The sequence below is a fragment of the Pleurodeles waltl genome, chromosome 3_1 (assembly GCF_031143425.1).
Source record: "Pleurodeles waltl isolate 20211129_DDA chromosome 3_1, aPleWal1.hap1.20221129, whole genome shotgun sequence".
NCBI classification, from domain to species: Eukaryota; Metazoa; Chordata; class Amphibia; order Caudata; family Salamandridae; genus Pleurodeles; species Pleurodeles waltl.
In genome coordinates, this window is record NC_090440.1 from 1,003,895,984 (window position 1) to 1,003,911,169 (window position 15,186).

Genomic DNA, 15,186 nt, shown 5'->3' on the forward strand with positions numbered 1-15,186 from the left:
CGTTTATTTTACCCGTGTACATATGTGTGATAGGCGAATTAACTGTATGTTCCGGATAAATAATATCATTTGGGACATGATCACTTCTTCTGAAAGGTTATGTTTTTCTCTGGCAAAGGCAAACACTGTAAGTAGTTTAGAGTAGCATGCATTCAAAGATAGCCTCCACTCTGTACCCCCTCGCACAAAGAAGTATGGACATGATTTTGTACACACAGATGGAAGTTCAATATTATTTTGAAATCTAAACATTGGAGTAACATGTTCAAAATAGAATGAGTTGAACTTACTTCATTAGAGAACAAGATTGTCAGCCTCCAGGGTTGAAAACACACCGAGTATGGCAGCTGGCAAGACACCCACCACCGCCCACCCCAGCTTATGAAAGGGGCCCCTTTATTGATATACTGGCTGTGTTACCGATCGCACATGTGAGTGCATGTCTCATCAGTGAAATAGGTAGGATGGTCTTATGGGCACACCGCATACCCTGGCAGGGAAGATTGTACAGTTGTTGAAGGCAAAACAGCATTGAAAAGTACAGAACATAGTCAACAACAAAAAGTGCCTTGAAGAGCAAACAGAGGATTGAAGGTCAAAATAAACAGACATTAATGTCTCTCACTCCCAAAAACACCCCAAGAAAAAAAGAGCTATCACTCGAACAGCATTGTCTGCATCATAATGTTTGTTTTTTTTAAACATGTTGCACAGCAGGTCGTGCTGCTGTGTAGTATGTAAAAAAAGCGCTATTGAGGGAGCAGCAGGCAGCGTGAGTGTGAAGAACTAGCACCTGACTTATGTCTGGAGCAGCGGGAGGGCACTGATTACGTTTGATTAATCTGTGCTTGGTCCCTGCTCCACTGAAAGGATCGGAAGTGATGTTTGGCCAGCGCTTGCTAATTAAGGAGGATGCAAAGAAAAGGGACACTACAGCCAACAAATGTAAGCAATGGGCGGGTTCCAATAATCCACACTATGTAATGTTTATTAATATTGAATAATATAAAAATGTTCACTAAAGTTTTAATAATAAAAAAGTAATAAAATACCTGTGACTCTTTCTTTTTACGTAGTTTTTATTACTACATTTTCTGGGTGAAAATTGTAAAATAGTCAGACACATTTTTTTAAAATAAAACATATACACCAACATGTCTCTGAGTCGTTTTTAAACATTTTTTGGCCCAGAAAGCGCAATCATAAAAACAACCCAAGAGGACCTTGCACTCCAGCTGAAGACCTTGGCGCTCCAGCTAGGAGTGCTTTGAAAATATAAGGTATGTTCTCCTGGGGTCATTGAGTTAATGATCCAGGAGACTTACTGTTTTTCTTTTAATGCTGCTGGGTGCCTGCTGGACTCCCTGCTGCCTCCAAAATTTTTGAAAGTCAAGGCTTTGTGGTGTCCCTCAAATACAGACAAAAAATAATGAACTTGCGGGGCATTATGTGGTGCTCCTTCAAAGAAGCAGTGAATAATTAATGAGCAACTCCTGCTGCTCATTTATTACTTCTTTTGGTGTCTCGTGCTCAGCCAGGAAACCTTTTTCTATTTACTGGGGAGGGAACATGCAGTCCTCCTCCCTGAGCCTTCACAGCAGCTGGATACCCATCACCCAGGGTCTTTCTTCTTTAGGAGGGAGAAGGTGAGCAGCCCCATCGCCGAACCAATAGTGGCCTGAGAGACCCTATCCCCTGGGGCAGTATTTTTAAATTAAGGGGAAGGGTGAGTAGCCCACCTCTCCAAGCCTTTACACCCCAGGGACACCTTTCACCAGGGCCTTACATGAGTTCCCCGGTGCCCACCTGCGGCACCCATAGCACACTATGCTGATGCATCAAGAGCTTGCTTTGCTCCTGCCCAAAAGGCAGAAGCAATTTCAGTTACCCTGATTGCAAGTGGACAGGAGTGCAAGTTATAGTTGCCTTAGGGTATGAGTTACAGTTGCTTGAGGCAACTATAACTGATGCATTTCAGTAGTTTTGTTTGCATAAAACATAATATTGTCAATTATATTTTCACATAACTATAACATTACTTTAAACTTTTTTGCCATTCCCCAAATTGTAGAATACCATAACCATGTCACGATTTTATGTCCTTAACAATGATGAAAATCTCAGACTGTACAAATATCAATGTAATAATATAGCAAAATAGCTAGGTTATATCCATAAATATAATACTAATAATGCCTATAGCGATTTTTCTATCTCACAGCAATCAAAGCTGAATTTTTAGCTTTGTGCTTAAATAAAAACTGTTGCTTAGGTAATTTTTATTAGGAACTTTTAGTTTTCATGGTATAAAATGGCCCCTTTTCAAGAGCTCAATGCTCCAGGAATCTTGGTTGCTCACCTGACAAAGTACTATTAGTAGACTGAGAGGCATCTGCAATTGCATTGCCACTGGCACGTGTGGAATGTGCCTTACATTAAAGGCATCTACATTTAACAAGGAACTACCAACAGTTCCAAGAAAGTCATGGTAGTAAAAGACTGAAACCATAACATCATGTATCACAAAACGATTGTGTCCAGAATATTGTTTCCAAAAATATTACCCCATTGGAATGGTATTCGTGTAAATGATAATTACGGCATTATATTTCTGTCAGGTGATATTTTGCTACACATACTCTGAAATACAACACTCTTGCAATGGTTTCTCAGTTCAGGTCTGTCTTTATCAATGCAAAGTAGGCTAAAGTTTTGTTTTTGTAGGCCAACACGCAAACAGCAGTGCATGTCAGACATGTTGGCACCATTCTACTTATTTACGTGCCCATTCCCAGAACCAAAATAAAATCAGTGAATTTCATTTTGCTGTCACAGTGGTGTTTCTTTTTATTATGGGATGCCATTTTCCAAGTAATAAATTAGAAAACACCAACAGTAAGAAGCAGCTCCGCAAATGTTTGATTTTCTGCCCATTTTCAAAGCATTAAATTACAAAAAAACAACAATAAGAAGCAGGTCTGCAAATGTTTGATTTTCTATGTAAGATTCACATAAAGACAGTGTTGCTGAATGGTTCTAGCACCTGCTTTGGGGTGTAAAACTTTTGGCGTGGTGGTTTATTATGTGTTCTGCTTCTTTATGCACTGTGGGGCAAATTTATCAAAGGGTTGCGTCACTTTTGCATCACACATCAAGGTGCACATGCAACGCAACCCTTTAAATACGATTTATGAAGCCAGACATGGCCACCTTGCCTGGCCCTAAGTGGCTTGATAAATCCACGGGAATGCAACGCAGCGCAAGTCGCTGTGCTGCATTATTCTGCCCCAAGACATGGGTGATGCATGGGTGTTCCCACACAACACCCGTGGATTTTGACGCATTCCAGATTTGCCATTACTGGTAGACCTTGGAATGAGACAAAACTGCTAGGCCTCCCCCACTGACCATACTGAGGAGAAATATGCTTGTTTCTCCCTGTTCAGGAAAGTGCATTTTCTTGTACAAAAACAATCCTGCTTACAATGCAGGAACCCTTGAACCATGTTACAAGGGTGCCTTTGTTGGTGTGCTAGGCTCCAGCACTGGAAAAGCCAGAAATGCACCCTATGATGTTAGATACGGTGCATTCCTGACCTTTCTCTGTCTAGCAGCACAGCCCAGTAAGGTGACTTGCTGTGCTGTGTGACTTGTTGATATATGTGCTCCCCAGTTTTTTAAGATAGAAAATTCAACTGAGACCACACTGTTAAACCTATAACCCTCGCTGCCAGCATGCTTTTGCAGACGAAGTACATTAAGTTTGAAGTTGAGGTGACACATCCTCTCAATTGTGTCATGTCTCATGTACAGCTCTTTTTGTCTTTGAAAAATGAATTACAATTAATATATATTTCATAAAACAAAATTCCATGTCTATTAAGAGTAAAAAACGAAACAATCACAGTAGAATTTAAAAGTTAATAAGCAACGTGTATGTAACTATGTATTGTTGATTTCACTGGTCACATTACGCTCGAGTAGTAGCAAGTATTTATGCACTCTGGTTGGGTTGTAGTGTTTCTAGCCATTTGCACGAGCTTTCAAGTATTTTCTGAACTGAGCAACCATGCCTGTACACACAACAAACTGTTTAGATAAAAATCGGCAGTTTGCTGGCGTAGTCTCAGGGCATGCCCTGTGTCAACTCATTGTGTGGTATTGTATGCAGGCATCTGTCCACCAGAACAAGGCAGGAGAGCATAGTTGACTTCTAATGAACTTTTGCAACTGAAGTTCGGAACTTTAAAGAAAGTTGCTTAGTTAATCGTAGTTTAACTTCGATATTAACGATTGTTTTAACATATGCAGTCATCTCCATTTCTTATAGTTGTTTCGTTTGCTGTCCAAAGAAATATTAAGGGATGTGTAAACTCGGTAAGATCTGTTTAAGAAGGCTTAGTGTCAAAGGACACGTACGATTTATTTATTTATTTATTTATTGGATTTGTATAGCGCACAGCTACCCAGAGGTTTCCCGGCGCCAAGACAATGCAAGACAAAAGGCAGAGTCAGGAGATCAACTTGGGCGATTACTGGTTAAAAAGCCATGTCTTAAGCTCCTTACGGAATCTAATGAACACCCTTTCATGCCGTAAATGAAGATGTGATATAAATGCAGTTCTCTGTCATGGGGTCATGTTAAATTCTGCTGTTAGTGATGAAGTTTTGGTTACATAATTGAATCTATGAACAAAAACACACATGGGCCAAATAATGGCAATAATACGAAAAAATAAGATTTATTTTCCGATGCCTTTTTCAAAACCGGACAGACGATTAGGGGGAAAACACTTAATTAATGTTAGAGCCTCCTCCAGAAGGTTCCAGAAAATGCCTCCATTGCAATGACATTAATTTTTGTTGATATGTTTTTTACACAAGATATAACTTTAACAAAAATCACAGTGGGACCTGGGGGCTGCTTGAAAGCAGACTGGTAGCCACTGACAAATACAAATTAAAATTATGAATATTCTTGAGTGGAATCCTAACGGTTTCAAAACTGCAGGTACGTATAAGAAAATATCACAATGTCAGAGAAAAAAGGTGGCTTTTATAGGACACTAGTGATAGCTAACAAAATGAAAATCAACTGCAGTACAAAACACTGAAGAACAGTTTACAGAAATTACATTATCGTATTATGAGAAAGTTAAGGGCCTGATTTAGATATTAGCGGACGGTTACTCCGTCACAATGGTGACGGATATCTAGTCCACCGAAATCTAAATCCCATGATTTCCAATGGGTTTTAGAATTCGGCGGACCGACATTCGTCACCGTTGTGACGGAGGAACCTTCTTTCTTCTGTGTTCTTCTGGTGTTCTTCTCCTCCTCTGCACCCCATCCTTCGTGTTCTTTCTTCTTCTGTGTTCTTCTGGTGTTCTTCTCCTCCTCTGCACCCCATCCTTCGTGTTCTTTCTTCTTCTGTGTTCTTCTGGTGTTCTTCTCCTCTGCACCCCATCCTTCGTGTTCTTTTCTTCTTCTGTGCTCTTCTCTTCTCCTGGACTCTTCTCTTCTCTTCTTCGGTGTTCTTCTCTTCTCTTCTTCTTCACTCTTCTCTTCTTCTGGACTCTTCTCTTCTCTTCTTCGGTGTTCTTCTCTTCTCTTCTCTTCTTCTTCACTCTTCTCTTCTCTGGACTCTTCTCTTCTTCTGGACTCTTCTCTTCTTCTTCACTCTTCTCTTCTTCTGGACTCTTCTCTTCTTCTTTACCCCTCTCCTCTCTTCTTCTGTAATCCCTCTCTTCTTTCCCTTCCCTCTATCTGACCCCCCCATCCCCAACCCTCTGCTTTCCCGCCGCCGCCACCACCCTTTCGGCCCCGCCCCACCCATCTCCCATTCGTCGCCCCCCTCCCGCCCCCACCTGACCCCTCCTCCCCCCCTCCTCCTCTTATGGAGGCCGCTGCGCGGCAGAGCCAGCGACCCTTGACCCTTGGGTAGGTCGCTTCCCCCGCCGCTGCAGCTCCACCTGCCCAGGCTCCTGCCACCTCCCAGCAAAACCGTAAGTACTCCTTCAGCTCCCCCCTGCCCAGCCCCTCGTTACTCACCTGTCTCCTTATCTCTCTCTCCTCCAACTTTTCTTCGTACCCCTGCTGTCCTCTCTCTGTCCATTTCCCTTCGCCTTCTGCTCTTCCTTCTGGTAGCCATTTTCCTCCGTCTTCTGCAGCCCATCCTTCGTGTTCTTTCTTCTTCTGTGTTCTTCTCTTCTCCTGTACCTGATCCGTCGTGTTCTTTTCTTCTTCTGTGTTCTGCTCTTCTTCCTCACCGCATTTTCTTTGTGCTCTGCTCTTCTTCTGGTGTTCTTCTCCTCCTCTGCACCCCATCCTTCGTGTTCTTTCTTCTTCTGTGTTCTTCTGGTGTTCTTCTCCTCCTCTACACCCCAACCTTTGTGTTCTTTCTTCTTCTGTGTTCTTCTGGTGTTCTTCTCCTCCTCTGCACCCCATCCTTCGTGTCCTTTCTTCTTCTGTGTTCTTCTGGTGTTCTTCTCCTCCTCTGCACCCCATCCTTCGTGTTCTTTCTTCTTCTGTGTTCTTCTGGTGTTCTTCTCCTCCTCTGCACCCCATCCTTCGTGTTCTTTTCTTCTTCTGTGCTCTCTCTTCTCCTGGACTCTTCTCTTCTCTTCTTCGGTGTTCTTCTCTTCTTCTTCACTCTTCTCTTCTTCTGGACTCTTCTCTTCTTCGGTGTTCTTCTCTTCTCTTCTTCTGGACTCTTCTCTTCTTCTGGACTCTTCTCTTCTTCTGTGTTCTTCTCTTCTCTTCTTCTTCACTCTTCTCTTCTTCTGGACTCTTCTCTTCTTCTTCACTCTTCTCTTCTTCTGGACTCTTCTCTTCTTCTTTACCCCTCTCCTCTCTTCTTCTGTAATCCCTCTCTTCTTTCCCTTCCCTCTATCTGACCCCCCCCCCACCCCCAACCCTCTGCTTTCCCGCTGCCACCAACCTTTCGGCCCCGCCCCCCCCTGCTCCCATTTGTTGCCCCCCTCCCGCCCCCACCTGGCTCCTCCTCCCTACCCTCCTCCCCCCTCCTCCCCTTATGGCGGCCGCTGGCGTGCCAAAGGCAAGCCCGTCTGCGCCTGGACCGCACCCAGCGCCACGACCCCTGGCCCCCAGCACTCCCAAACCCTGCAGCGCCGCTACGACCCCACCTCCCTCCACGCATTCAACCCGGGACGCTCTAGAACCTGCTTCCATGCCAACCCCAAACGCACTCATGGACCCTTTGCATGCCTTACCTGCAAGCACACCTTCCACCGCGACTGCACCCGCCCGCCAGCCCACGCGCCAATAACAACCTCAAATGCATCCTCATCAACGCACGCTCCGTCCACAAGCACGCCATTGAACTATGGGACCTCCTGGACTCAACCGCACCGGACGTCGCCTTCATCACTGAGACCTGGATGAACGCCTCCTCGGCCCCCGACATCGCCATAGCCATCCCCGACGGCTACAAGATCGCCAGGAGAGACCGCACCAACCAAGTCGGAGGAGGAATCGCCATCATATTCAAGGACTCGATCAACGTCACCACTTCCACCGAAGACACCACCCTTGCCGCCGAACACATGCACTTCCAGATCCACACCGACCCCAGGACCACCCTCAGAGCAACTCTCATCTACAGACCCCCTGGACCACGCGCCCTCTTCAGCGAATCCATCGCGGACTTCATCTCCCCGCACGCCCTAGCCTCGCCGGACTACATCCTCCTTGGAGACCTCAACTTCCACCTGGAGCAGAACAACGACCCCAACACCACCACCCTGCTCGCCAACCTCGCCAACCTGGGTCTCAAGCAACTGGTGAACACCCCCACCCACATCGCCGGACACACGCTCGACCCCATCTTCTCCGCCAGCAACCACGTATCCTTCAGCCACTCCTCCATAATACACTGGACCGACCACAGATGTGTCCACTTCACCTTCAGACGCAAGACTCTCCACCTCCGCACACAACCCATCCCATGCAGACTTTGGAACAAAATCTCCACGGAACAGCTACTCTCTACTCTCAGCCACAACCAACCTACCATCTCCACCGACGCCAACAACGCAGCCCTCAGCCTCACACATTGGATCTCCAACTGCGCGGACAACCTCGCGCCCCTCAGACGCCTCCCAAGACAGAACAACGCCAGGAAACCTCAATGGTTCACAGACACCCTCAAGGAATCCAAAAAAAACTGCCGTACCCTCGAGAAAGCCTGGCGCAAAGACCACACTGTAGAAAACATGTCTGCCCTCAAAAACGCCACCCGCGAACACCATCAGCTGATCCGCACCACCAAGAGAACATCCTTCAAAGACAGACTGGACAAGAACACTCACAACAGCAAAGAACTCTTCAACATAGTCAAAGAGCTCTCCAATCCTAACGCCAACTCCAACTCCATCACGCCCTCACAAGATCTCTGCAACTCCCTCGCTACCTTCTTCCATCGAAAGATCACCGACCTTCATGACAGCTTCGGTCCCCAGACCCAGCCAACCACCCCAGAACCCACCGCCCCAGCCATCACCCTCAACGCCTGGACCCACATCAGCGCGGAAGAGACCAAAACTACCATGTACACCATCCAGTCCGGCGCCCCCTCGGACCCCTGCCCCCACTTCATCTTCAACAAAGCCGACGACATAATCGCCCCCCACCTCCAGACCATCATCAACAGCTCATTTACATCTGCCACCTTCCCCGAGAGCTGGAAACACGCGGAAGTCAACGCTCTCCTGAAGAAACCTACGGCGGACCCCAACAACCTGAAGAACTTCCGCCCCATCTCGCTCCTCCCCTTCCCTGCCAAAGTCATCAAGAAGACCGTCAACAAGCAACTGACCAAATTCCTTGAAGACAACAACCTACTCGACCCCTCCCAGTCCGGATTCCGAGCCAACCACAGCACAGAAACCGCCCTCATCGCAGTCACCGATGACATCAGAACTCTGATGGACAACGGAGAAACAGCCGCCCTCATCCTCCTCGACCTCTCGGCTGCCTTCGACACTGTCTGCCACCGAACCCTAATATCCTGCCTCCGCTCCACCGGTATCCAAGGACAGGCCCTGGACTGGATCACCTCTTTCCTCTCTAACCGCTCCCAAAGAGTCTACCTCCCGCCGTTCCGCTCAGACCCCACCGAGATCATCTGCGGCGTCCCACAGGGCTCCTCGCTCAGCCCGACCCTCTTCAATGTCTACATGAGCCCCCTCGCCAACATCGCACGCAAACACAACATCAACATCATCTCCTACACCGACGACACCCAGCTGATACTCTCCCTCACCAAGGACCCTACCATCGCCAAAACCAACCTGCAGGATGGAATGAAAGACGACACAGAATGGATGAAACTCAGCCGTCTGAAACTGAACTCAGACAAAACGGAAGTCCTCATCCTCGGAAACACCCTGTCCACCTGGGACAACTCTTGGTGGCCCACGGCCCTAGGCACCACTCCTACCCCCTCAGACCACGCACGCAACCTCGGATTCATCATGGACCCACTTCTCACCATGACCAAACAAATCAACGCCGTCTCGTCTTCCTGCTTCCTCACTCTCCGCATGCTCCGTAAGATCTTCCGCTGGATCCCCGCCGACACCAGAAAAACTGTGAGCCACGCCCTCGTCACAAGCCGCCTGGACTACGGAAACACCCTATACGCAGGAACCACCACAAAATTCCAGAAACGTCTTCAGCGAATACAGAACGCCTCCGCTCGCCTCATCCTCGACTTACCCCGCAGCAGCCACATCTCTGCCCACCTAAGACATCTGCACTGGCTACCCGTCAACAAGAGGATCACCTTCAGGCTCCTCACCCACGCACACAAAGCCCTCCACAACAAGGGACCCGAATACCTCAACCGTCGCCTCAGTTTCTACATGCCCACCCGTCAACTTCGCTCTGCCAACCTCGCACTCGCCGCCGTCCCTCGCATCCACCGCACAACGGCAGGTGGGAAATCTTTCTCCTACCTTGCGGCCAAGACATGGAACTCCCTCCCCGCCAACCTCAGGACCACCCAGGACCACCTCGCATTCCGGAGGCAGCTCAAGACCTGGCTCTTCGAGCAGCAGTAACCCCCTCCCCTAGCGCCTTGAGACCCTCACGGGTGAGTAGCGCGCTTTATAAATATTATTGATTGATAAAATTGGCTGCTTTCTCTGCAACAGCTGTTGTCTTCTGGTGTTTTGAACCCAGTCTGTAGAGATGTGTTTTTGGCACCATGCATAGAGTTGTAAACTGTTAGGAAGATAAGTTGTCATAATTATACTGTGTATATATTTATTTTAAAATATGCCTTTTGGTTGGGTGATTTCCATGGTTATGCTATGTATCCTTGTACCTTAATTTATTTTTAAACTGCCATGCAGGGTTTTGGTGTTACACATGCATGGGCTACAAAGGAGCCAATTATAAACCCGGAACTGAAGTAAGATTCACGATTTGAGAACCACAGAAGACAAAACCAAGTAGTGATGTGTGGAAACCTTGGCAAAGAGCAACAGTGTTCCTCATTTGATAGAAAGTAATTGAATAAATGCTTTAGTCATTCCCGAGGAAAGCGATATAAGGTATTTCAAATAACTGTGGATAACAACCTCAACCTGTGCCACTAGCATCCTTTACTTTAATTAGACTGGGTGATGCTGTCTCCAGTGGCCTTTGTTAGAAACATGCAAATGAATTGATTACAGTGCAACCTTGGTTTAGAAAGAGACTAGATTAGAATGCTTTCTGGGAATTATTTCAAGGTTAGAGGCCCATATTATGCATAGAAATGGAACTTCACTTTGCGCAATAGCGAAATCTAATGTAGGCTCTCCACAGAATGTGGTCTTAGCTGCTATGTTGTGTCCTCCTGTTTTTGAACCAAAGGTCAGAAATGCGCTGGGGTTGATGATGCAAAGTTTACAGTTAAAGCAAGATTGCTGGAGGAAAATACTTCATTGCTTCTAACTAAAAGTGTATTTTTTTAGATCATATCTTTGTTATCTTTTGGCTAAGACAATGTTTTTTTCAACAAATTCTATAATTGTGAATAAAAAACTGAGTTCAAGGATCAAAGAACTTTCTATTAGTGCATAGTAAAAAAACTTAAATAAAACTAAAACATGATAAAGGGCCTTATATTCCCATCCAGTTAAATGAAATTGCACAATCGAACTAATCTCACTATGATGAACAGCTATATTGTGCCCTCTGGTTTGACAACGACCTTCTTTCTTTGCTGTTCTTGCAAAGATTAATAATCATGCTGTGTAATATAACTGTACATCGCGAACTAAAATTATAATGAATTGTTACATTAACCAGTGAACTCTTTATAGCACCTATGAAAAAGAAGCACTGCCCTAAATAGAGCCCTGTCCTACTTCAACCAAGTCGCCTTAAAAATAAAACTGCCCAAATAAAAATCACTGCTCTCAAATACTAGAATCGTCCGAACGTCACTGTATTAGCTACTACTGCCTGAAATCGGTTTACCCTTATTCCCCGCCAGCCTATCTCATGCAAACAATATTGTTGACTTTAGGATATGTTTTAGAAACATGTTTTAACTATGTGGTACACCATTCTAAGCTTCAGACTATCGTTTCTCAAGAACAGTGTTTTTTTTTCTTCCAGGTGCTTTGTGATGCTTGCAGAATGTTGTGCAACAAGTATAAATGACGTTCATACATTTTCCTTACATCAGCGTGCTGATTAATGCTTTTGGCAGAATGTGTACAACTTACTTTCCATTGTTCTGAAAAGGGCAGGGCCAAATAAATGACTATTAAAATGGGAGATATTTTTAGCGAGATATTACCAATCTGGCGATCGTTATTTAAATAAGAACCACCTCCCTTAAAAACGAACAGTTTGCTTGTTTTATGTAACATAACAAATATTTAAAATGTAGCCATTTCCCTGGGATTCGCTTCTGATTAAACCCATTTTCAAATAGCAGAGATATTTACATGTGTCCTGTGGAGTGTGGCGCTGCCCACAAAGCACCACCGAGGGAAAATGCCAGACTTAGAAGCAGAAAAGATAAGAACTGATAAGTGTCCGGCAGTGAGAATTGCAGCTAAAATAGTTTTAAAAAAAAAAAGAAGCTAGAGAAACGCTTTAGCCTATTAAAGGTATTAAAAATGGACCAAGCCATTTTACGGGATCATTTGAGATGCGTACATCTCCGACTATTATGCTTGTGAAAAAGTATTTTCTCAGGGTAATGCAACCTAAAATCTGCAATAATAAATCGAGAGACACACTCAAAAGTGCCCGAGGTGAAGCAAGTGGCATTCTTCAATAAAAATCTAAAACCGAAATCATCGGTCAGGGGCACGCTGTTGATCAGAAACTTGCTCTGTACCGTCATATCGCGTTGCTTTACGTCATCTGACGTCACTGGCCCGTGCGCTGGAAATCTCACAGTGACGGGTATTGTGGGTGGAGTGGACACTGTGAAACGAAGCACACCCAGGCGCACGCCCGCTTGCTCACCTCACAGAAATACGTTCATACGAGGGGGCGGGGCGAGCCACCCGGCCTCTGCGACAGGCTCCAGGCATGCCATCAATTCGACTCCCTCCCCCACTCCACAGCTCGCCTGGCAAACTGGGTGGGGGTCAGATAGAGGCCTCGCCTGGTAGGGGTGATTTGTGCTAGTGCTTGCGCGTGTGTGTGAAGGGGACGGTGGGGGGCGGCACATGCGACAGCATGCCAGGCCTGTCCGCCGCAGGATCCTCCGCCAGTAGCCCACTAGGGGCTGGAGGAATTTATGTGGAGAAAAGTGCATTCAATATATGCCAAAGTAAACCTTTACGGTCAAAGTCACGCGGATAGAACTATGCCCACGGTTTCAATCCAATGCGGAAGCCGCCCCATCGGTACTCGAGGAGAGTGCAAAGTATGGGCAGATATATGCAAAGCCACCAATTACAGTGGTAGAGGTGGCGCAGGCACAAACGAAGTATTTGGTCCTTGTGCAAAGCGCTCCAATACCTTCCGGTCAACTCGAGATCGCGCTGTATATAAAAATGCAAAAGAAACTAAACATTGGTGACAGGATTTTTTTTGTAAATAAGCCAGGCCACTAAAACGGCAGGAAAACGTTTGAGCACAGCGCTCTTCCTGATTAAGTAACATGCATCGAAGCTTCATGCGTGCAGACAAGCGCACAGTGTGATCCCAGATCCCATTCCAGAGCTTTTTGTCACGGCGACTGCCGCAGATGGAATTCGGGTTATGCGCTCTCCTGTCTCATCCAGCCCCCTCCTCCCAAGCATAGGGTGGCGCCCCACGGGCCACACCCAGGGCCAGCGCAGCCTGTGTCAGGCTCGTCCCCATTTTGTGTCACCGGCCGGTAACCTGATCCCCGGAGACCAGCTCTATTTCTAGTGTCAGCGTCCGGCACCGCCTCTAGCCGCACAGTCCTCAGCTCACACGGCTCTCTGCACTGCTGCTAGTGAGCCGCCGATCGCAAGTAGCCCGTCCTACCTTAGCCTGCAGATACTGCGGGTAGTAGTATGTGGTGTACTGGGGGTACATCTGCTGTTTCCACACTTTGCCCATGAAGATGGAAATAAGAGCCTGCAGTGCAGGGAGTGCGCTCTGGTGCTTTCCAAACTGCTCTCTTCTGCCTGGGTGTCCTCCTGCTGGCTCCGACTCAACCCAAGGTAGCTCCAGATGTCTCTCCTGCCAGCACTGCCTTACAGGCGGCTGTGCTCTGGGAAATAGGGCGCACAGCTCGTTGCCCTCTCTGTGGCAGATGGATCCTGCAGGCAGGCGATCAATAAACTCTTTCAAACTGGATGCTGTGACAGGCGGCAGAGAGCAGGACTGGCGGCTGCTGGCACGGGAGGGAGGCAGGAGCGGGGGAGGGAAGGAGGAGTGGCCATTTTAATTCCAAGCCCAGCAGTGTCTGAGGTGCGTGTGTGTTTGTGTGAGTGCAGCAGGCTCAGAGCTCATAATTTACCGCGAGCTGCCTACGTAATTACCTACCTGTCTGAATGCCCAGATCCGCACTCACCCAGACAATTTCAGGAGTTGGATTTAAGACAGTGTTATATGGTGTTTCTCAAATATAAACTACGCACAGGCTTTTAATACTGAAGCAGACGTATTAACAGGGGAGTTATAAAAGCATGTCGGTATTGTTAAAAGCGGCGGAATAGTCTAGTCTGTCTACCATGAGACACATTATGCTCTACCAGAAAGTGTGTGTAAAGAAATGGAAAGACCCACGAATTGTTTTAACTTTGCATGTATTTGTTACTATAATAATAACATTGGCACTGCTATTTTTAACCAGATACAACATATTTATTACAAAGTAGCTGGAGAAAGAGAAGGCTATACCCTTCCCCCAAAAAAAGAAAAACGAGACTCCAGCATTGCCTGGATGTTTGGACGTCTGTTGTTTTACTTGACAGTGTCAAAGGCACCTGGAAGGGAAAGGATGAAAATTAATAAAACTGGACTTCTGTATTAACAAACGTCATTATTTTTTCAGGTCACGCTTGAGACAGCGTATGCGCTGTCACTTGCAAGACATTTTGGTTACTTACAAGTGTCTTAGGGGCCGCCCATTGCTTAATGTTGGTTGACTTCATTTTCACTTTCATTTCCTTGCTTTTCATAACTTGGCTTGGGCGGCATTCACTTCGGCTTCTTGTGTTTGTTCCTTCCTTGAACCACGGCCCAAGTACCTGTGTCCTTCCACTGCTCCCTTAATCAAACAATACTTTTTTATTTTTTTGTCTAAGCACTCGACTAGAGCGTGTGTCTTTTCCAGCAGCCTTCCATGTGTACTCGTCCTCCGTGTTGCTTCAGGTCCCCATCCTCCATGATACTTTGTTCTCTATTAATTGCCCCCCAGCACTGACCTCATTGTTGCTTGCCTCATCCCCAGCTATCCATGTTGTTGCTTGTCCTCTCCTGCTGTCCAGTTGTTGAATGTCGCCTCCTGCTGTCTATGTCGCTTTCCCAACTTGTCCGTGTTGTTGCTTGCCCCCACCTGCTGTCTATGTTGTCAGTCTCACCCCCTCTCAACACACTGAACTTGATGCTTGACCCACCACTGTCAATGTTGTTGCTTGCCGCTTGTTAGACATGATGGCAGTGGTTTGCATCCTGTCCAAGTAGGGACCCTCACTTTAGTCAGGGTAAGGGAGCAACACACTCCAGGGGGTT

The 15,186-nt window shown here is 46.5% G+C and overlaps 1 protein-coding gene across 4 annotated transcripts in view; it reads right to left on the reverse strand.

Annotated features, from left to right (window-relative positions):
* Window positions 1-13,917, reverse strand: part of RBMS1 (RNA binding motif single stranded interacting protein 1) — a 552,647-nt gene extending 538,730 nt beyond the window's left edge. The window contains exon 1 of one of the 4 annotated variants that reach the window (XM_069224212.1): window positions 13,492-13,917. In XM_069224212.1, coding sequence (XP_069080313.1) covers window positions 13,492-13,566 — 75 coding nt within the window. In that variant the 5' untranslated portion in view covers window positions 13,567-13,917. The remainder of the gene's footprint in view (window positions 1-13,491) is intronic. The other 3 variants (XM_069224217.1, XM_069224211.1, XM_069224214.1) reach the window with 3 other exon arrangements.
* Window positions 13,918-15,186: the final 1,269 nt, after the last annotated feature.